Source organism: Thunnus maccoyii, chromosome 11 (assembly GCF_910596095.1).
Source record: "Thunnus maccoyii chromosome 11, fThuMac1.1, whole genome shotgun sequence".
Classification (NCBI taxonomy): Eukaryota; Metazoa; Chordata; class Actinopteri; order Scombriformes; family Scombridae; genus Thunnus; species Thunnus maccoyii.
In genome coordinates, this window is record NC_056543.1 from 13,910,776 (window position 1) to 13,935,104 (window position 24,329).

The 24,329-nt window shown below is 40.0% G+C and overlaps 1 protein-coding gene across 3 annotated transcripts in view; it reads left to right on the top strand.

Annotated features, from left to right (window-relative positions):
* LOC121906809 (E3 ubiquitin-protein ligase SH3RF3-like) overlaps window positions 1-24,329 on the top strand; it is a 103,326-nt gene that overhangs the window by 69,486 nt on the left and 9,511 nt on the right. For 2 of the 3 annotated variants that reach the window (XM_042425942.1, XM_042425943.1), the window contains exons 3-7: window positions 508-603; window positions 8,743-9,051; window positions 10,243-10,358; window positions 14,505-14,675; window positions 18,855-19,150. In XM_042425942.1, the coding sequence (XP_042281876.1) occupies window positions 508-603; window positions 8,743-9,051; window positions 10,243-10,358; window positions 14,505-14,675; window positions 18,855-19,150 (988 nt within the window). The remainder of the gene's footprint in view (window positions 1-507; window positions 604-8,742; window positions 9,052-10,242; window positions 10,359-14,504; window positions 14,676-18,854; window positions 19,151-24,329) is intronic. The other variant, XM_042425944.1, reaches the window with a different exon arrangement.

Sequence of the window (24,329 nt, forward strand, 5' to 3'; positions counted from 1 at the left end):
GTTCTTGAAGTTACAGAAAGGTATAAGAGTTTAAATTTTTAGGTGACATTGTAGTTGATACCTCTCACAGTATTGATATTGTATCCAGTACACTTGACTGACATCTGGTGTAAAATAATTTAGTTCATAGATGCCTATACTTGTCGTGGTCGGGTTTATAACTAGTCTAAAGTAGCACACCCTGTGCTAAGGTCACAATAGAGCAAAAACAGATGCATCACCTTAAAATACAAAATTGTTCTGGGTTAGTCATTTTCATTTTTCCAACAGTCTTATATTCACCAAAACGTGATTTGAACCCTCCAAAAGTACACTACTGGCTCTAACTCATCACTAATCACGCAAAAAAGAAAAACATTCATTTATTTATTCCTTCATTTGTTCTTAAAAATCACCCTAAATAAGACATTTTCCTATATCGATTCAAATGTACCAACAGGGTGTGTGTGTGTTTGTGTGTGTGTGTGTGTGTGTGTGTGTAGTCTCACTCTCCGCCTCTCTCTCCAGGATGAAGTACTGACAGTAATCAGGCGAGTGGATGAGAACTGGGCAGAAGGCATGCTGGGAGACAAGATTGGTATCTTTCCCATTCTCTATGTGGAGGTAAACCAACAGACACACAAGCGTGCACGCACACACACACACACAAAATAAACCCCTTACATATCAAGTTACTACAAAAAAATAACTGTACAAGAAACAGCAATTTTACAACTGAGCGTTTGTATGAAAGTATGTCTTATTTTATTTATCATTTATTTATAAATGTTGGTGTTTCAGGAGAGACTTCCACTTTGGTATCCAGTCCACTTTGATGACAAACAGTAATGTTCTGTTTTTTTATGGGTGGAAACATTCACACTACTTTAATGGTGTCCATTGAAGGGGTGACAGAAACCTGTGTTCCTCATCATTCACAGGAAGAGACACTGACTTATTCAGATTTTTCAATGGAAAAGGAATATACTAATAATCATCTATTTCTGTTCACTGGGTTTAAATGTAAATATATTTATTTAAATATACTTGAACTCTTTATAACTATAAACTAGGATGCATTGTCCTTAACTCTGTGGCAGTTTCACTTTAAATTTTTACCCAATGTTTATCAGCTCTTTGTGCCGTAATCCATACTTTTTTTTATGGATACCTGCTGTCATCATAAATCTTGTCTTAAATAATTGTTGGCGCCGCCCCTGTCGGCAACTCAGTCATCTGTGTGTTATTGTGGTTTCCACTTTGGGGATCGATAAAGTATATCTGTCTATCTAAAAGCCACTGGCAGTGGAAATTAGTGATGCATTATTTACTTTTCGTTGGTAATAGCATCAGTTCCACATGTTTTCAAAAAGAACACAGTGAACATCACTTTCAGGTCAGGATGTAACAGGCAGAGATAATAAGTGCATCATTTTAGATAATTACAATTGCAAGCTGGCTAACTTTTATATACAGAACATTACATTGTAGGAGCTCCATCAGTGTTCTCCTTTTTATTCAAGGAAAAGACAACCCTCAGGATCACTATTTGTGATGTTGAATAACAATCATTAATCCTCGTGTACCTCAACTGTATTTATACTCCTTTCAGATGACCGGTGACTTTGTTTGCAGTCGATGTAAATGGGTCACCCTGCACTGTCCGACCTGCTTTCAAAACCCTCCTTCTGGGCTGAAAGGAGGTCTCAGATACTGTATTACTTCAATATAAACATTACTCACACTGCGGGTATATTGTGTGCTCATTATTCTGCATCAAACATGGGATTTGTGTTTCACACTACATTGAAATCAACTCATGTTGTTCCCATATTAAGATGTGCTATTATGTTGTCTATGTTTGACCACATATGTGTAGGAATACACAACCAAATATTAAAACTGCACCAGAAATGCAAATTGCATTAGCAATGCTGTGTGTAACTCCACTGAGGTGGAGTTTTATTTAAGGAATTTCCTCTCAGTAAAAGGATAAAAACCCTGAACGTTTTACCTTCTTTCATGGTGCCATGCCTGTCAAGAGTGGAACATAGTTTACTTTAATCCTTGTGCCACTGAATAAATACCATGCACCATTTGCTCTGGGTAGCATTTAAGGTTTTTAAGCCGTGGTAAAAAAAAAAAAAAGCCATTGGTGAAAACTGCAAGGATGTTTGATTTCTTCTTTCTCGCTGTTGTTAAGGCTTCTCTTCTCCCTCCATCACTACCACAAATTTGTGAACACGCTGATTCTCTCATGGCCCTGTCGGAAAGCAAATGATGAAACTTGACAGGAGGTTCAATCAGACTGGGAGGCACTGCTGTGTTATGTGTGTGTGTGTTTGCATCAAGACAATAAGCCTGTCGTTAGGTCAGGTACCAGGTGCATTGTGTATCCATGCGCTGTAGCTTAGAGGAATTAATTAAGGATCAGGTTATAGACAGAAAGAGAGTAATGGGATGACGCATCCTCCATGCTGCTTTTAAAATATTATATTGCTTTTCTCGTTCATCCGCTAATCAATCGCAAACAATCACTCACACTTATACAAAATGCATGTGTTTATATCCACATCCATACAGATATATGGGTTTAGTGGCCGACAGGGGTTTGGACTCTCGGTGATCCAATCATGTCCCCGAGATTAGCTGGTTGACCAAACAACTCTCGGAGGTGATTGTGATGTGTGAAGCCATGGACCGAGGGAAGTCGGCACACAAACACACACAGACACACTGGGGCTCCTATTAGATAGAGATGCATCAATAATTTAGACTTCTCCATCACTTTGACACAGCAGGGCTATAGGGGCCTGTCAAGTGTGTGTGTGTGTGTGTGTGTGTGTGTGTTTGTGTATGTGTGTATGTGTGTGTCTGCAGTGAGAGTCTAATGAGGAGGACCCAGCTGGACTTCTGCTGAGCTGTATGTGTGTGTTTCACTGTGAGCTGTTGTCTCACAGCTCGGGTGTGAATGAAGACTGCTTGTGGATAACGTACATAGATTGGTAATGAGGGGTTTGCCGATGATGATGGGATGTCACTACAAAAAGGTTTTTTTTTTCATAACAGTGTGAACAACACAAATCAATAAATTCTGATTTGGGCCACTTTCATATGTGGCCCCAAATCAGATACAGGCCTGATGTGACTTTTATGTCACTCCAGCCAATACAACCCAATGGGTCACCTGAACCGAATGTCTTGCCACAAGAGTCTTGTGGAGAGGCGCTGACAGATTTAGTTAAAAATAGCCCTTGACATCCTGAAATTTTACACAAGTAGCAGCCATTGCTCCACAAAAAGCCATAATTAAAAATTTGGCTCTCTTTCTCCTCATCTCCATCCTCATTATCATCTGCTCACAATTCTGCTGGCTTCCACTGCACTTCAACTTATAAATGAAATGGTAAATGCTGACTTCATACGACAGTGTGCTGCATGTGACGTCTTTGTTACTGTTCTTTTGTGCGTGCAGGTCAGTTCAGGACTGTGACCACTTCACACTGGAATCTGATACTGGCCACATTTAAAAAAATAATGTGAACAGCCAAACAAACAAGACTAGCTCTAAACCTAGTATATGGCTGCACCATGTATGGTCAATGTGTGAAATTGTGGCCAGTTTGTTACAGGGATAGTCAGTGTTAGTGTCTATAATGTGAATTCCTGGATATTAAATGTTCATCTGCAATTTTCTGTTGTGGTCCCAGTAATATTTACTGAAGTAGCATATCACATGACATGATTAAGTTATGTTTGAGTAAAAAAGGTTATAAATGCAGTTGCAAGAAAAATACTTTCCACTCATATTTTGTTATGTTTGATTTGAAAGAGAACTGATTTTATTTAATTATAACTATTCTAATTATTATTAAGTCCCCCTGCTCTTTCATCCGTTTCACTCGGCGGATGTCTCTTGTTTTTCACTTTGTATTGAGTGTTTTGTCACAGTGATTATTCAGGGTGCTTTCATTGTGCTTTAACTCCCTCATGCCTCCAGGCACATTCTTCTGCCTCTTTCTTGGTTAACGAGGTTGCACTAAGAAAGTTTTGACAGCATTTGGGTGCAAATTCAGGAGGCTTATCTCCGCCCAGTTACTGCAGTTGCTGTCAAATCAAGCGCACCTGCAGAGCAGCCTCACCACACTAACCTGATATAACAGCTTTTGAGTTGGATGTTTTACTTGCAAGACTTGTGTTTAAATGCTGTTGTTCATCATTTGTTATGTGAGAACGTCAGAGAAATAAAAAGCTTGCGTTCTGGCATTAGTTCAGTTATAAAATCACGTCACGACATGTCTCTCTTTCAGGCTGCTGACCGTCCCAAAAATCAGATCTGAGCAATAAATCCCAATTGACCACTAAGGCCTGTGGTATGACATGGGAATTGTGTGAAGTGACTGGCGGTCACTAAATTCGAAGAGGGTGCTGTTGTTTGTCGCCTTAGTGGGCATAAATAGCGCGAGGTAAAAAATGTTGCTAAATGTAATGGGGAGAGGATGAAATTCAAACTAGGAAGTCTAGTTTGAGTAATGCATCAGTGAGTTTGAAGACTTATTACATGGGTCAGCAATTCAACCACAGGCCAGTTTTTATCAGCACTGTTAACTGGGGAGCAGACGGTTTTGAAGGCTTAGCTGATTCATTGAGCTCACAAGCATCTGGGGTGGATTTATGGTATGTTGTTTTGTTTGTACTGTACCGGGCTCAACATAGGGTGGGTGTGATGATGAGTGGGTTGGTTTGTGTTGTTCACTGTTACTGTTAAAGGTTTGGTGTGGGTTCAGGTGAGTTTAAGTTAAGGGTGGGTTGGTTGGGCAGGTCTAAAGAGGGTTCTTGCAGACTGGAGACGAGTTTTGGTCAGGCTCGGTTTGGTTTGTCTTGCTCTGGACAGGTTTGGGAGGTTTGAGTTCAAGGTCACACATTATAACACATGTAAAGCACACTTACCTCTTTCTCTTTCTTCTCTCTGTCTCTCTTTGTGCACCATGTCTGCAGCAGGAATGAGCTGGCACACACCTGCCACTGTTTATGTGCGTGCGTGTGTGTGTGTGTGTGTGTGTGAGTGTCCATGTGTACGCATGCATCTTGCTGGCTTCCTTTTCGCAGTGCAGATATCAGCTCATCAGCTGGAGTCTAAGTATTACCTAGAGAGAGTGCTCACCCTCTAAAAGATGCAGAGTACAGTTAGTTCAACATATAATAGATGACCTTGGAGATTTCATTCAGCCAAAAGCACCAAATGAAGAACTGTCTCTATCAACAACGTCCTCCTCTCTCTTTCTCTCACACACATTTATACTCCCTTATCTCCTTTACTGCAGCATGACCGGGCACTATAGCAGCGGTAGTTAAAGAGAAACTGACATAACAGGCTTTGGTGTGTGTGTGTGTGTGTGTGTGTGTGTGTGACTGGCAACTACTGCATGTAGAGGTACAAACTTAAATGCATGAGTATAAGAGACTCAGTAAAAGTTTTCTTGGTTGGTTGCAACACACTATGTTTTGAGTGCATGACATGTGACGTGTGTTGCTTTGGTGACCTTCTGTGGGTGTGTGTGTCTGTGTGTGTGTGTCCTCTATTCCGCCTCATGAGAACAAAGTGAGTGTATCTGCAGCATCAATCCATCATGCTCATTAGCATATGATTTGGGTTCGATTAGCATATCTATTAATATGGAAATACAACATCACCAACACTGAGCCCAGACGGGTCGGTCTTGTACACACTGCACTGTACACACTCTTTATTTTTCACACACACACACATGCATGCATGCACGCACACACAGGGAGAAATAACTCGACTTTCTCTCCAGGGATTGTTTGAGGTTACGTTAAGCAGACATGATTGCGATGTAAATTTGTTGGAGGGCTGAAGCTGGTGTTGTCTGTTAACATATTATGTGTCCCTGTTTGACCGCTGTTTGTGTGTGTGTGTGTGTGTGTGTGTGTGCAAGCCTGTTAAGAAAACAAAGTCATGACCCATAACAATTTAAAGAATAACTTCATGCCCTTTTAGATCTCACCAATATTACACCAAGAATTCCCGCACAGGAAGTTTGCATACTGATATAACACAAGTACTGTAGGTGTAATATTTGCTTCACATGTTTGCTTTTACACTATAGAGACAAGTGTTGAACATTGCGCAGAGATAATGTTATAGAATTTCACTGAGGTATGTGTTGAACACAGCATACTTGTAACAAAAGAGAAATATCATTCACTCAAGTGTTCATACATTGTACGGAACATATTCACATAACATGTTGCAGGGTTTGAACATTTTGACAGGTGTATTTAGAAAGGTTTTGTATCTACTTGCAATGCAAATTTGCAAATTTGGCCTTAAAGGGGACAGAAACTGCACATTTCCAGGTCTATATTTGTATTCTGGGGCTCTACTGGAATATCTATGCATGATTTACAGCTCAAAAAACTCCTTATTTGCCTTATACTGGTCCTTTATGAAGCCGCTCAGTTCAGCCTCTGTCTGTAACAGGCTGTTTTAGCTCCTGTCTCTTTAAGAGCCTTCTCTCCTCTGATTGGCAGCTCCCGAGGCTACGTAAACACACAATAGTAGTTTGATTTCACTTGTTTTTCTTGTCCTCTACTCTGTGTTATCTTCTTAAATCCGGACATGTTCGAGTCTGAATCCAATCTGAAAAATGCGAGTGAACAACGCAAACAACCCATGGAACAACCTTAGCAACAGAGGCTGCAGAACACATGCTGTTTGAGGGCACGCTTGAACAATCTGCCATCATCACAAGGAAAAAGTAGCAAACTAAACATTCAGAGTAGGTTGAAGCCCTGGCTTTTGACTTGCAGGGAGCATTTCTACATACGTTCAGCTCAATTGTTTGGAACTTTGACCATGTTAACACAGAAATCCAACATCATAACAGAATAAAAACAACAGAAAATCACAAATGTCCCATCAAGATATTCTGGTTTGTTTTTAACCATTTATTTCAACGCAAATACATTTAAATGCCACACAAGCTTGACACAGTCTTTCAGTTCACCTGAGCCTGAAATATACAATATCGAATGAACATGAACCTCTTGAAACCACACCTAATGGAAATACTGTAGGAGGCTGGAGAGGTGAAGGAGTTAAATTGCAAGCAGCAGGTAGTTCAGGAGCAATGAGGAGCAGCAGGAGTTTGGGAATAAGTAGAATGAATAAGCACCAGGTTGTTTGTAATGACTGCCTCATTGAATGATTGAACGCTAAATGGAACATGTGACTATAAAACAGCTGAAGTGCCTGCCTAAACTACCACGGAGCTCTATGATTGTCAAACACACAGTAATTGTTCACCAAGCTTTCCTAGACGAGTTTCCCATTTACAACCAAGATGTGCTCACAGCCACGGGGCAGAAAACATGTTGGCGCAGTACCATAATAGCTCATTGTTGGGCTTTTTGTGCGTTTAGGAAAAAATGCAACTTGCTGGAATACACTTTGTATGGAACACTCATCTTCACATTTCCACAACTTTTTTATGCCATATTGATAAACTGTCAGCTCTAGCCAGCAGTGATATAACTGACCTGGACTACACCAGTTACATTTGTCAGTTCTGGCGCACCACAGCTCAAATGAGCAGCACAGATCAACAACACAGACGTCCCCCAGTCTCAATACTAGTAGACAATGTGAAATTCCTGCTGTATTTGTTTTGCAGTACAATATGCCAGACACTAGATATATGTTACACATCTAATGCTCGTGATATTAGAATTCTCACTCATCTCATCTGTCACAGGGGAACATAAATAGAAACTCTGAACACCTGTGCATTGCTGACTTCCTTATAACAGAAATTTTTAATGTATAAGATTTAAACCTGCAGTGGGGAACTTTTGTCTCCCCCCTCTGGCAGCGAGAGTAAATAGTAGTTACCTGGATGTAAAGTTCTAGTTCTATGAGTACATGCATGAGCTGTTAACTGTTGCAGCTGTAAAATGGTGGATAAATTGTTTTGAGTGTCACAACCCCCACGAAAAGACTCATCTCGCTATCAGAATGTGATCCATTCAGTCTGATCCGGCATGATTAAATTATTGTATCCCTCAAGTTAGCGGAGGGCTAAGTTAACCAGCTCGGCTGACTGAAGTTTCTGGTGCACATGGTCTATGGGGACCCTTCAGCTTTGGGAAACCAATTGCTCGTTGAAATAAAACGCATCACTACTGATGCGCCAGTGCGGGAATGTCACCACAGACACCAGATTAAAAACTCCAGTGCACTGTGAAATACAGAAGAGAGATTTTGGCAAGCTTGAATATAATGGATGTTCATTTAAACATACTGTTTGAATTAAAAGTGCCACACTCCAGCTTTAATGTAATTGATTTTACCTAAGGCTAAACTAATGAGTGAGGAAATAAAGAATAATCTTGGCAAGCAGAAAGTTGCTCACCTTTGGGTGGGTTATTCGAGTATGTGTGTGTTTGACAAAAAGGAGAGACAGAGGGAGTCTCACTAGACCAGCTGTTGTGAAGGATGATTGTTATGATGCTAGTTTGAAAAGCTGCCAACAAGAACAAGTGAGGAAAGGCTACACAAACACACTTCCTCTGTGTGTTGGAGACCTCGTTATGGACGTGAATCACTGAGGACTGAAATCTAACACCTGCACTCTCCTCTCCTCTCCTCTCCTCTCCTCTCTCCTCTCTCCTCTCCTCTCCTCTCCTCTCCTCTCTCCTCTCTCCTCTCCTCTCCTCTCCTCTCCTCTCCTCTCCTCTCAGTTAAATGAAACAGCAAAACAGTTGATGGAGATCGACAAGCCTACAACAACTAACGCACCAGGTCCGAGCTCTGAGCCAGCCCCATTGGACCCCTGCTCACCTGGCGCCTCCCCCAGTTCCTCCCCGTCCAATGGAAACGGCTCCGGCCATCGGAGAGGTGAAGGGAAGAAAAACGCCAAAAAGCGGCATTCGTTCACAGCACTGTCCGTCAGCCAGAGAGCGGCCCAACTTAACAATAGACACAGTATGGAGATCTCCCACCCAGTCCTCATCAGCTCCTCTGACCCCAGGGCTGCTGCACGCATCCAGGTGCACACACACACACACACACACACACACACACACACACACACACACACACACACACACACACACACACTTTAGTTATAATACATACTATAATTAATTCTATAATAAACTGCTGAAAATAGTCCGCAACAAAAACCACATTTACTCTTGTTTGGGTGACATTTGCTAAAAACTGCCAAGCAAATTACTAAAAAACAAATAAACTATACTATACAGTCATGTTTTTAAAGACTCGGGGCTGAGAGCTTCACACAGAATTTGTCGGAAAGTGTTTAGAGATGGACTTAGGTATTGTTGGTTTTGGTCTTTTTATGGGGTTTGTTAATAATAAGAATAATATAGAATAACACCAAACTCATCCTTAAACAGTACATCAGGTACGTCAAAACTGTTCATAAGTGCAGTAGTTAAGTAAATCTATTTAATTACCATCCACCAATTATATGTATTTGGTAATAGGATTAAACTGGAATGACACATAGCGGTAAATGATGCTCAGAAATATTTAATCCATGGTTACCCAGTGTGAGATAATGATGCACTTGCATATTTCTCATTTGTGGTAGAACTGACACAGCTGTTATTTTTTTTTTTTTTTTTTTTTAATGAAGTCAAAGCATCTAAAACAGTTCATTTTGCCACAAAATATTGCAGCCAAGCAGCTGCAGTCAAAAACTATTACAACCAAAAACCTTTATAAATTTCACCCATAGGCTGACCGGTATCAGTCAATCCATCAGTATTTACATAAACACATGACTCTGTAATTTATTACTTATTTGTTGACATACACCAATACCAATGTGTCTGCAATCAGCTGATATTGGCCAATAAATCAGTCCAGCTGATGCAGTACACATGTACGTAAATTTTTCAAGCCAGAAAATTCATTGGTGACTCTGTTTCACCAGATTTTATTAACTTATTCCCCAATCACCCACTCTGACACTTCCATGTGAATAAAATACTTTCTCTCTTTGATAGCTGTAGACCAGAGACACATTGCTTCTACATTTACTGCCTCCGGTTGCATTCGCACCTGGGTTTAATGTGTTTTTGCTGTCTCTAAATAATACCTAGGATGCATACTGAAAAGCTGGGAGACTGCAGGCATATATTGTAAGTAATGTTTTTATTTCAAATGGAAGCCACTCAGTTTGTAAGTGTGTGTATTTTTCTGTGTGTCTTTAGGATGCATCTTCCCCGGGTCCCTCTCCCTCCTCGGCAGGGGTACTGGTGCCTCCAAAAGTGGCATCCATAACCTCTGAGCTGCTGGCCCATGCCAAGGTGCAGCTTCCACTCAACATGTAAGTACACCTGAGTCAGCTCACCCACCTGCAACCTGGGCTTTAAGTTCCTGTCTTTAACGTTTTTCAACAGAAATGTGCCTGAGATCCAAGCATGACTTCAGAATCCACCTCCTGGCAGCGATAAAAATATTTCCTCTCTTGAGCCCGGAGATATTGGCCATGTTCCACCACCTCTGCAACCACATTTACTCCTCCACTGGTCAAGGATGAAATCCTACTCAAAAAGGAAAAATACAGTCACACACTCTTCCCTCAGTTGTGTGATGTTTACATCAGTGTTTCATAACAAGGCTTCCGACCTCAGACCTATAGCTTTTACTATGCACTTTATTTCACAGCATGATAGAGTTGAGTATTCTGAGAAACAAAGTTCATCACATATTCTTATTACTATTTTCTTCAAAATGATCAAAAAACGAGGTGCAAAGTCTTTTGTTAGAAACTGGTGCTGTAGTGCAGTGACTCTCAACCATTTTGGCTTGTGACCCGTTGAATGAAAGATATTTTGTTTTATTTAAATAATTTTTAGAGGCTTGAGGAGATAAAATAAAGTAATTCACAATAAACAAAGTAAAAATCAGAGGAAAGCTTAAAGAGAAAAACGTGTGTCAGAAATATGTTTTTTTTTTCTGCATTCCTAACATCTCATGACCTCTTAGATTAATCCAGAGGCCCCTTGTGAGGGGCTCCCGACCCCCAGGTTGGGAACCACTGCTGCCGTGGGTACCCATTTAGCTTATATTATGAAGATAACAATATGTGTCATGTTTCAGCTTTTTAGAAAGATTGATGAAAGAAACCCTGCATGCAAAATACATTAGGGAACAGAGGTGGGTGGTTCTGAAACACCTCTACATTCGGTTTTGATACTAGAAGATTGTGTAATTAGGTAACTGGGTGAACAATTACAGCTAAACATGTAAAGATCAATAAAGATGAATCTTCAGAACAGTACATTTCCCTTTATCAGTTTGGCTCAATGAAAAGGACACTACATTAGCAGAGAGACGGATCTTTACTATTGGTGTAGTTGTTTGCTCTGGTTTGGGTCTGAATTGTATCAGTTGCCAATTTTACTTTTACTGGATAGTGGACAGTAGAGAGCTGACAGGAAGTGCGAGAGTGAGATGTGGGGTGACATGCAACAAAGGTTGCTGGCTGGAATCAAACCAGGAACATTGTAATTACATGGTTAGCAGCAAGCTCAGCAGAAAAACTGCCCTCAGCATTCCTTTTAAATGTATCTTTCTAAAAAAAAAAAAAAAAAAAGTGTTATAAGGATCAGTACATACGGGTGTTAAATGGGTTATATGACTCAGTATGAATACACAGGACAAACAAAGGAGGGTTACATAGTTTGTCTTTAGGGGCTTTGCTATCTACATCACCGACTTCACGGGCCGCCAGTTTCTTGAGTGGATAAAGTACCTGACACACACTCACAAATGCAATTAAATTCTTGCGGAAATGTAACCTCACAAGTCACATCCAGATGGCTAGTGAGGAGCCAACACTGAGCAAGACTGTTCTATAATTTACCTGACAATTAATCCACCAGGTGATCGCCAGAAAGATACGGGTGAGTGTCTTTGTGTGGACCAATTAGAGCATTAGACCTTGAGAGTGAGGACAGTCAGGATATTTTTATAAAGTTAGGACATTTGTTCAGTCCACAGTTCTTTAAAGGTAAGGATTTGGTTTTACGGTGAATGAGGGGCCTCACAAGTATAGACATTGTATGTGCGCTGTTTACTATTAACTGGTGACCTGCCTGCAGGATGTGAGTCAAATACAGAACCATTGTCAGCTTTAATAATATCACCTTCCTCCAAGTAGCACCAGGAACACACACACACATACACACACACACACACATATTTTCAGTTAACACACACACACATGTCCGGAGTGGGTTTGTCCTACTGATGAGGTCGGACGTTTCAATCTTGACCTGGCAACTATTCCTGTTGCCATGGGAAGACAGGAGACGGTCCCCACATCTGTTACCATGGCAACGGGGGGGAGGCAGCACATATAGGGCTTGTTTACTCGGTGGTCTCATCGTCTGGCACTACATGCTACAAATATCTCCCAACAACGGGACCACAAACTCATTTATATGTTAACGCAGATGCAATCCACAACACTCAGTACATGAACATAGTTGAATACGAGGCGAGATGTTAAATACTACATTTATCAGTGTACCTGTTAGTAGGCAGGTTGACAAGGACATCCTTTCACAGCATACCACATCATGTTGAAGGGGAAAAATCACTGAATTCTCCCAAAGAATTTAATAAACATGAATATTAAAGCAGTGATACTACTTTGATTTGATGTGAATCAAATTAATCTGATACGGTTCATCTTTTCTTTACAATGATTTTTGTGTTATTGTTTATAGTTTATTGCTATATAATATATCAACAAAAGTCACTGATTGTCGTTAAAATGCTAAAATGGATTAGTATTAATGTTATGGATATTGGTCGGTTGAGATATTGATGAAATAGTGCACCGATAGGAACATATTAAAGGAGATTTATACTTTTTATCCCTAAAGGATATTCTTATATATAAATATCAGATCATTACTGTAAAAGAGAATGTGTTCTCAGGTAGCTTACTTGGTAAATAAAAGTAAAAAATGATGTGTGTAGTTTGTTTGTGCCTTCAGGAAACATAATTGAACATTTTCTAGAAATTGTTGCTGCTATCAGCAGCAGTATAAAACACTGTGTAAGTGCATTCACTTAGGTCAGACAAATAAATTGGGTATCATCCAAAGTTAAACAAAGGAAATGTTGTGCTCAACTAAAATGTAGTATAATATAAGTATAGTGGGTGCCGACCCAAAAATCACAGAAATAGCAAATTAAATCGTCAGCACTTCCAAATAAGTATGTAACACTTTTAATAATGCACAGAGCAGCAGGAGGAAACGGACGCGTCTTAGCCCAGGGCTTTCCTCAGTGTTGCTGAGACATTTGAGGGTGCGACCATTATTAAACAGCAGCCAGGGACCTGCCGGTGATTAACAACCAGCTGAAACAGATCATCAAAACAACATCATCAAAAACAAAATGCGAGGGAGAAAAATAGTAGTAAGAAAATGCATGTATGTACATATGTAAACTCATCATGTGCAGAACCTCCATAGAAAATACAAATACATCAATAATACCTGTCTGTATTCACAAAAAACAAGACATCAATTCATCATTGAAGCCCCCAGGACACTCAGTAAGTAATGTATCCAACAAGCCTCTCCCTTTCACCTCCCCTCAAAAGTGGCCTAACAGCCTATCTTCCAAAGTTACACTCTTTTTAGTATATAATTCACTCTTTGTGTTTCCTCACACAGGGTTTCTTTGTTGAGCTGCAGTGGAGGAACAGTAACAAGAGGGAATTTTGCACTGAAAAGACATCCGCTTGATTTGTCTCACTCAAACTGCTGAAGCCTCATAATTAACTTCAGATAAACTTTTGAAAGTTTTTTTTGCACAAAACGAGGACTGTGGATTGGAAGCACATTAGGAAGGGAGGAAGGGTTCTCGTGATGGTCAGTATGAGCAGGAGGAATGATCGCAGTGAGCAAAAACTGTTTTAGTGTTCATTTGGGCCCTTGACTGTTGAGAAACTGTGAATCTATCCTTTAAGGTAAACAATGCGGACTCTTATCCTTTGATCCTCTGTACTGTACATTTCACTTAAACAACTAAAAATAAGACATGTACAAAATACCGTTCATAACAGTCCTTTTTTTTCTTCTGAAAAAGTTGCGAGAAACTCCTGAAACTTCTGAGTGTCATGTATATTTTTGAGTCATTTTCTTGATACCAGAAGAGTTATTTGCCTTCTGAATCAAGTGAATCAAGTCTCTCCTTACACTGAGAGAAATATCTACTTATTTTTAATGCATTGATTTGCTAATATTAGTTCATTCATTTATTTATTTATTTGCATTGTGCATTGCAAGCTTCGCTTTTACTTTGCATAATACATATTAGAGATAATCCACATGTGATTGAAAAGGGGAGAAAATTGGTAGCTGGTGAAGGTATTTAATGCTTTCTACAAACTTTAATGGTTTTATTATTTGACACACGTCTACATTTTTCTGTTGCCTTTGTTCCCCAGATACCTGGCTCTATACGCCTACAAGCCCCAGAAGGCTGACGAGCTTGAACTTAGGAAAGGGGAGATGTATCGGGTGACAGAGAAGTGTCAAGACGGATGGTTCAAAGGCACGTCACTGAGAACCGCAGCCTCCGGCGTCTTCCCAGGGAACTACGTCACCCCCGTGTCCAGGTCAGTGAGCTCAGGCTTGGGCACGCAGGGTGGAACGAGAGTGAAGGGTATAGCGGTGATACAGCTGCCCAAGGCGCTTTGTCATCCACATATCCAGATCAAAGGGGTGGTTGGGAGGTAGCAGTGATATTAGGGGTGTGTAGCTGGTGATGAAGCTTGACCTACAGTTTCTCAGTTCGCCGAAGCTCCCAGAGGTGGAAAAGTGACTCAGTGCTGGAGCGACCAAAGCATACGCACACGTTTATTTCCTACAGCTACCACATTTCCTGTCAAAGTGTTCTTCGACAGGGCACCCTGGTGACCTAGACCATGAATTATATAACAACCCCACTTTGAGTCTGAACAGGGATATTTGTTACATGTCATTTCCCATACCTCTCCCCCTGCATTCCCTGTCATCTCTCCACTGTCAACTCTCTAACAGTCATAAAATGAATAGAAAATACAAAAAAATATGAAAATTGACAATGAAAAAGTAAAAATAGAAGTAAAAAGAATTGCTGTAATGTAAATACAGTTTTAACTAACTCTTCCTACCACATTGAAGTAAAAGGGATCGATGACTCCGTAGTGGTGGTCAGGAGGCTTCTTCCCCTTCTCTTTGGTGTCTCTACTGAAGCCAGTGAAATCTTTAGCAATCAGCGTGTCTAATATGCTGTTTAAAATATCTGGCATTACAAATATTTGCTCTATTTATCACTCAGTTCGTGTAGTTTGGTCATGACAACCCAGCAGTGTATTACAATCAGGCTCAGGCCCCTAGTAATTTTGTCCTCACACAAAGGCAGCAGTAGCGCTAACACAGTTGTTGTAATTTCCATTGGAATTTTTTATGGTAATTTCCAGGCTCCAACTGAACCCAAATACAGAGCAGTGTAATTTTGGTACTTGTTATGGCATGTAATTGCACTTGTTTCTTTTGTGCTCAGACTGCCTCCTGTCACAATGTCAAGCCCAAAAAGCAGTTTTGTTTTGTTGGGTTTTTTTGCGGAGCAATCTGCTAAACTACATATTCCTCATGCTAATAATGTTCTCCTCCTGCTTCAGCCTCTTTCCTACACTGTGTCCCCCTGTATGCTTGTTATTATTATTATTATTATTATTATGGTCTCACTTCTGGCCACAAAATCTCCAAAATACAGGGGTCACATCTGTGAAGAAACTATAAACTGCTGTGAGTACTTTTAGTGTATGGAAACATAACATGTGAAAACAGTTAAACTAAGCTATAACTTTTGAAAAATGTAGATTTTAAGATACATTGTGAGATTCTGGCTCTGCTCTTTCTGGTGTTGTGTTGCGACCACACACACACACAGAGTGAATCGTTATCATCAACATCATTATCATTATTATCACCATCATCGTTACTTTTAGCATTCCAAACACTTTTACTCATAGATGTTAAAACCACATAAAACAAAAAAAAATGGGTGTGCTGAAATCATATTTGGCAATTTAATTACCCTCATTATCCCTGTATGCATGGAAACATTTGCAGTGGCTATGCACCTCATCTGTATTCTGCTCCATGATGCAGTCAACAAAAAAAAGAGAGAGAGAGAGAGAGAGCAAGAAAATGAAAGCAAGGAGGACTTAGAATAGAAACACAAAAGTGAGGGAGAGAAAGATAATGAGAAGATAAAGAGAGAGATGGGGTACTGTAGGATAAACAGAGAAAGGGCGAGAATGGAAGAAAATGAGGCAGGAAAGTACGGAGAGAAATGGTAAAAACTGAATGTGGTGGAGAAAGAAAAGAGGCGAAAGAGGCGGAGAAGGATGGGCATAGCGAGAAAGAAAAGATTTGAGTTGAAAGAATAAATGACATAGTGATGAGGATGGAGAAGGAAAAAAAGAAAGCAAAGGAAAGAGAAAAGGATACAAAGGGATGAGACGGCTGCAAAAACAGCAGGTGTCCCTCTCCAGTGGATATGAATGGCTGCTTCACATTCTGCAGTTATGCAATTTGAGAAAAAGAAAGAGAGAGAGAGAGAGAGAGAGAGAGAGAGAGAGAGAGAGAGAAAGGCAGGATGAGAGAGTAATCAAATGAATGACAATTTGTTATTTTTATGCAAGCATACTTGCTTTTTCTACCATCACCCCTCCTTCCCCACTTACCTCTCTCCCCCCTCCTTTGTCTGCAGTGCAGCTCAGAAATTTCTCAATATGATAATGAGAGGCTGCCAAAGACCCTCACACACACACGCAGTGGTGTTTCCATCACTTCTGAGGACATTACATTGACTTACAGTGAAGGATAGGTTCAAAAATGTTCAAGTCTGTCTTAAAACAAAATTCAGGTGCCCGAATTGAACATTGAAGCAGGTTTTGCTTGCTGTAATCATTCCTCCTGTTCATACTGGCTGTTAGAAGATCCACTCCAAACAAACAGCCCTCATTTTGAGCAAATATGTATTCAGAAGTTTATTTGAAGATAATATGAGGCTTCAGCCATCTGAATTAGTCAAATACAGTGGATAGCTTCCACAGTTAGTCATTTTAGTAAAAAAAATCCTACTTCGTCTCTCGACAAGCTACAGTGGAAATAGAGTAACAAAAAGAGGGAATTTGACACTAAAAAGACAGTAACTTTGAAAGATTTAGGCTTGATTGACTTATTTCAGCAATGACCATTACTTACATCCAAAGTGCATTATGAAGGAATCTCTTAATGCCCAGTAGGAACAGGAGGAATGATTAAAGCTAGAAAACATTGTGTCAGTGTTCATTTGGGCTCCTGACTGTTGTTTTGGAACAGACTTGAAAAATTACGAACTTAAGTGGTTTTTGTGCCTAAACATAACCAGACCCTAACCACAGTGTTATCACATCATAAAATATTTTTATTTGTGATAGTGATTTGCTTTTGGAAAGCACAGAGAAACTATTTTGTCCTGCAGATTTGGGAGTCAGATCAGAAAACACTTGTATGTGTATTTGTGGAGTACATGGACCAACAACATATTTTGTTGTTTAATTTTGAGGACTTGTTGAAACAGATTTATGTCTGCTCAACATGAGTAATACAAGTACACATTCACACACACGTAAATTTTAGAGCCCGGCCAATACAAGAGACCATATTCGTTTGAAATATGGGAAAACCTCTGCACACTGTCGCGCTTACTGCTAGAATATTTATTAGTTAGTTTATGGCGTTTTGGTCTGTTTAACCTTCATCAGGTATATATGTACTGTATATATATTGAATATTACAGACAGAAAAGTCATGAACAAATAAATATTCCAGCAATAAGAGCAGGAGTTTTCTTATTTTTATTCAAATTGGGCTTTATGCTGACGTACCTGTCACATATTCAGTTGTGCAGAGACTTTTTTGAGCACACATCTTTCTTTTTAAAATACAGTTTAAATGTTTACATATTTAAATTTATTGGAATGATTAGTATTAACACAGAGTTCATGTAAGAACGCATTTCATGTGTTGTAATCATTTAACTGTTGTTTAAGAGTATTATACCCTCTAGCAAAAATACAGTTTTGGTGCAAACAATGATTGTGTCTCCTCTTTTGAAAGTGTAAGGAGACACCCATTAAATACTAAAAAAAAATCACTATTAGCAGCATATCAAAATGTCTGTATGGGCCTTTAGAAAACCACGGTGAACCCAAACACACAATGAGCAGTTAAAGATTAGAGTACGTGGGTGGTGTTTGCATAGAATCTCAAATCAAAGAACACACACACACACACACACACACACACACACACACACACAAAGCCATAACTCTGCATATGTGTGACAGGGAGTCGATGGGCAGCCATAAGAGTGTGAATACCATCGAGTCAATAATGTTCAGCTCACTGTTCTGCCATTCAGCACTCTGCAGACAGAAACATGAGCAGCCTGCAGCTCCATATGTTACAGTCGGACACTATGGTCCACCGGTCAGATAATAGCACTGAGATCACTCAGTTTAACAGAGGATAATAGTGCAGCTCCTGCTCTGCTATCATGGACTAAATCCATCTATTAACATTTTGTGCTAGAACAAGTGCAGTTATTGGCTTAACAGGAAAAGGAACCTGTTTCTAAAGTAATATACTGCATGTTAACAAATGACTAGTGCTGACGAATGCAAAAATCAATAAATATCATCTTCTGATCATTTGAAACATGCAATTACAAGTCAAAATCTTCCCTCTCTCCTTCAAAGGGCTCCTTTTGGAGTTGGTGCTTCTCGGGGCTCGTGTCTGTCCAGTCCAGTAAGCGGAGGAGGAGGAGGAGGAGGAAGTGGGTGTAGTCAGTTGGGGAGTAAAATCTCCGACCCTTCGTCCCCAGGGTCCCCGGGGCCCTCTTCATCCCGTCCCTCCACCCCACTGGTAAACTCAGCCAACTCTGTTAACACCGTCAGTCCCGCCTCCTCGCCGCAAACTGCCGCCGCCCAGCTGAAGAACTGCCTGCGCTCCAGCCAGCATACAGTTAACCAGGCACGCACCTCAATGCAGCTGGGTAAGCAGAAACACACACACACACACACACACACGTACACACTTGAAATACACAAATACGCATAATGTGTTTAAGTAAGCTTTTTAAATCTGTGTATTTACACTTCATTAAACATTCAGAAACATCAGTTTTCTTTCTATTTGAAGAGTTTATTGATGAATCCCAATCACATGTGCACTGATTATCATGAATTAACATAATGCAACAGCCCCACCGCACCACAGCACAGTACAGTACAGTACAGTAGCTAACCTTCTTGACCAAAGAGAGTAATAACTTGGTGATGCAGGTGTTGAAGTGTGAATGAATAACTAACATTGTGCGAGGGAAGCAGCTGCATTAAAGCCTCACAAAATGACACAAAAGTGAAAGAAGAGGTGAGTATTCTTACAGCCCTCCAGAGGAATGATAAGCAAGTTAAAGGAAGTAATTTGATCACTAGAGATGTGTCTTTGTCTTCATTCCCCAAAACATCATGCCAAGTGCTGCAGCAGCTCACCAGCCAATAGGCTGAGGGCAACAGAGTCCAGATCATTTGGGATGTTGCAGCATTTTAGCCCCTTAGTCTCTGATTACAGAATAATAGAATATTGATCGGTCATTAATTCAAGTAGCCCCTACACCATGTAAAACATTTGCAGGCATATGCTCACAGCAGCCTCTTTAACCTTCAGCTCCATCAACACTGTTGGGCATGTGTGGAAATGTTTGGAGAAAAAAACAAAACAATAAATCAGAGCTACAAAATGTTGGATGAATGCCCAAATGAATGAGAAGGTTGAAATCTAGTTCACTATTGCAGCATTTATACTACATGGACAAAAGTTTGTGGACACCACATTGTTGAACATTTTATTCCATAACCATCAACATTAATCTGCTGCTATAACAGCCTCCACTCGTCTGGGAAGGTTTTCCTACCTGATTTTGGATGCAGAGATTTGCTCCCATTCATCCACAAAAGCATTAGTGAGGTTAGGCACTGATGCTTGTTCTTTGATTTCTGTAATAAGAACAGATTCACAAAGTTTGTCAGAAGTTTTTCTTCAAGAGTTTGTCTTCAAGAGTTTATTCCGAAATCAAAGAGCCCTGAACACCAGTCAAACAGTCATACTTATACTGGTCGTCACGCCCATCGTAGAAAGTTACAGAGCACTCCGTCACCCTTGGAGTATTCGACCTTGAATCGGTACAACAGTCGCCTTTTGTTCATCACTTTCCATTTGCCGGGAACTGAGAGTTGAAGGTTGAATCACACCTTTGCTTCTGGTACATTTCTACACTTTCTCACACTAGAGTTATTGTCAAAGCTGCTTCTTCCAGTAAATATCCTTATTTGGTTTTTATTCCAATCTAAAGTGGTAAACTTGCTACCCTTTCTTGCACATTTTTAACCTTGGTCTTTCTAAACAGTTAGGTTAGCAAGTTCCTTGCTCACACTCCCAAAGACCAAGATATCCTTGGTCACACACATGCCAGGAAGCCTTCTGTTACATCGCTAGCACTTGAGTGTGTAATCATCCAAAGTTCTCTCAATTAAAGGTCACATGGTAAGATTCAGAAACAATCAAACATGGTGGAAATTGATTACATGCGCAGTAACTGTATTCAAACATGTGCAATAAAGATATTCAAACTCGATTATACATGTAGCATGTGTAATTTCCCTCACATGTTTCAACCCTGTCTCCTGGAAATTACGTTTATAGACAATTAAATTGTTTTCCCAATTATGTTGTGCTGGCAAATGTAATAGCTGCCCGGATCATGTTCACAGGCAACATTTTTTCAAATAAATGAAGTGCTACATTTATATATTGCACTGATTTGACATCCCGAGTCCTACGTGTGGTTAGGTTTAGACAACGAAAATGAAAAACTTTGGTTAAGTTCAGTTAAAGATCGTCCTTTAAATATTAATAAATATCTTATGCTTGAGGTCATTGTGGACTTTTTTTCTGTACCAGTCCGAGACCACAATCTTTCCCTAACCTTACCCAAGTGCTGCCAGTGCCTAAACCGTAAAAGTTTAATAATGCTGTAGTTTCTACTACAATGTCTCTTCACTCGTATGTTCAATATCTATGCAACTTGCCAAATATGTTAATTAACAACATTTGATATTATGTTGAGAGAAAACGTAATTCAGTCAACATTATGTTTCTACCAAAACGTATATGTTGCAATTTAGTTGTATATGAACTTAACTTCTAGGAGACAGGGTTGGATGTTTGGCTTGCAGTCAGCATTCCAGTTCATACTAAAGCTGTCGATGGGGTTGAGGTCAGGGCTCTGCTAAGTTCTTCCACACCAAAATGGTTGAAACAATTTCTTTATGGACCTGGCTTTGTAGCATTAAGAATTATGTGGGTATTGTAGCCCAGATAGTGTTTGTAGAGCTACAATGATACAGACTGAGTCATATGTACCATATCTCTTATGAATTACAATTCACATAAAACTATTTATCCATCAATTTTCTGTACCTGAATATCTTGTTCAGGGTCACAAAACACTTGAGCCTATTCCAACACATGTTGTGTGAAAGAAAGACAAAAAAAGCACTCATGTTCACATTTGATTCAGAGAGATTCACCTATGTAGGATTTCTGTTTTTCTGAGAAACCCACACAGACATGGAGAGAACATGTAAACAGCACATAGAGAGAACTCAGCTGGACGGAGCATTCTTGCTGTGATGCGACAGTGGGAACCAGTGAGCCATGGACCAGCCCTATGAAAATTTCGCACAAGAAAAATGTGTTTTGGGGGCACTATGGTAGCCTGCTGGTTGACACGCGTGCCACATAACTACACCATCCGCAGTACAATTCCAGCCGCAGACTGTTTTTGCACGTCATGCCCCTCTCTCTAGCTGTCTCTTTGTAACATTCATCTGCTAAATAAAGGCAAAAAAGCAACAAAAAAATCAACAGGATGGTAATATTGTCTGTGTCTTTTAATTTAGAGCAAACTGGTCATAGATAAGTAATCCCTTTAAGGCCAAATACAAGTATCAGACTGAATGTAGACCGCTATTACGCACCCATCCACCCTCCTACTTTCCTCTGCACTATGTGAACCCCCTCAATCAACCCTGAACATAAGCCACTGTTGCAGAATAGTTGTACTGGTACATACTGTGCTTGTACTAGAATAATTTGGCACAATTGCAGTGTTACAGCACACACACACATACTGTTCACATATGCACACAACACAAAATGACAAGTGCTCCGATCACATAGTGGCACTGCTTGTGCCTACTGTGCGCACACTCACAGAAACCCCTGCACACCCACACACACACACAAACACGCACACCTGTGTCTGTACAAGGTCTAGATCATATCAGGCTTGTTCTCCACTCAGAGTCTATTCATCTCTTCAGCACCTCTTTCTCTGTTTCTCTTTGTATTTTTTTCCTTCTCCCTTTGAGAAAATAATAGCGAAGGTTTCTTTTTGGGAAGCTGAGGAGTACACACTGTGAGAACACCGCCAAGAATAATACACACAGCACTGCTACACAACCATACTGACTGTGAACTCCCACGTACATACACACAAGTGAGCAAATAGACTCACAAACACACAGCCGAATGACATCACTGTGCTTTTTGTTTTATGGAGGCGTAATGACAGAGCTTCATGCCTTTCTCCCTCCACCTCTTTAGCTTTTCTCTCTCCGTTGCCCCCCCCCCCCCCCCCCCACCACCACCACCACCACCACCACCACCCCTCTCTCTCGCTCTCTCTCTCTCTCGCATACACACAAACACATGCACACATCTGGTCTCCATTACAAAATAAAGTATGTGCATAGTTCTGCCATTTGGTGGTTTTATCACATGACCAGTGCGCCTCTCTATGGATTTCTGCCTGAGTGCTGCAGTTTAGTACAGCAGGTGGCTTGAAATCCTGTGTGTGTGTATGTGAGTGCAATACACATGGTGTGTATTTTTATGTGTTATCCTCGTGAGCACCAAATGTCCTTTTTACAGATTGAAGGCTGAGAGAAGTGCTCCAAACTTTTTTATTTCTTCAAAGGTTCAGTGCAGAGTTAAGCACGTCTGTGTTGGTTTTGTTCTTATTCTTTCATTTGAAGGAGAAAATGACGTCGGTCTACATAGGTGAAAACACACACTTGCTAATATTATAATTTCTCACATAGTGGTCATTGAACCACTGTGGAGATTACTCTATACATTAGGATAAATGCTGGTTTCCATTTACTTTCAACCTTGCTATTCTGAGACATGTTTAACAAGTTTAGTGGTTTGAATTGTGGTTCTCTCAGATCAGCCTGTTCTGTGTTGGTGGGTTCCTCTCTACAGACCAAAGATATGCAAGTGAGGTGAATTAAAGATATTACTTTATGGCAACACTTTAGTATCAAGAGAGACATTTGTTGAGTTTATTTGTCATTATTTAGTTAAGTTTAATGATTTTTTTGCTACATTTAGCGCCATTTACAACTACGAAACAAGGAACAGTCATCAGCTTTGGCCTGCAGAACTTCAAATGCCCAATTTAGGATTTTTAACAGGGGTCCTAGAATCTGGAACTCAATTCCCAGTCATTTTGTCTCAGTCATTTTAAAAAATTGTGAAGAATTTCCTCAATATTAACTTTTATTACCTTTCTATTTTGAACAATTTATAGACTCTGGTTTGCACAGGTGAGCGCAGGAATGTTTTGCTCTTGAAATGTGATGTTTTTGTGAGAGTTGATTCTGGGGACTCGCATGATTTTCAGCCTTTTGGTTTTTTGGCTCAACCTAAACATCTCTTGTGATTGTATGAATATTTCCTTGTGTTTTTACCTGTTTTCTACTTCGATATTGTGCAAATACATATACATTTTAGTTATCTAAAGTTGACAAAAAAACAATCCAGAAATGTGGCCATATCTTGCTGGAGGTCATCTGACTTTGAAAGTGTACTTACTTTTATAATAATGCTAATTGTAATAACCTATTATTAGTGACTATACAGATACAGATACAGTAGACCTATGAGCCAGAGATACAGTTTATTTTAAAACCAATGGTCTCCTCAGATATTAAGTAAAGACATAAACCTAACTCCTAAAATGCTGACATGTGCCCTCTTAGAACTAATGACAACTGATGGCTGCAGACACTGAAAGGTTGTTACAGAAAAACCACACTTTTTATTCT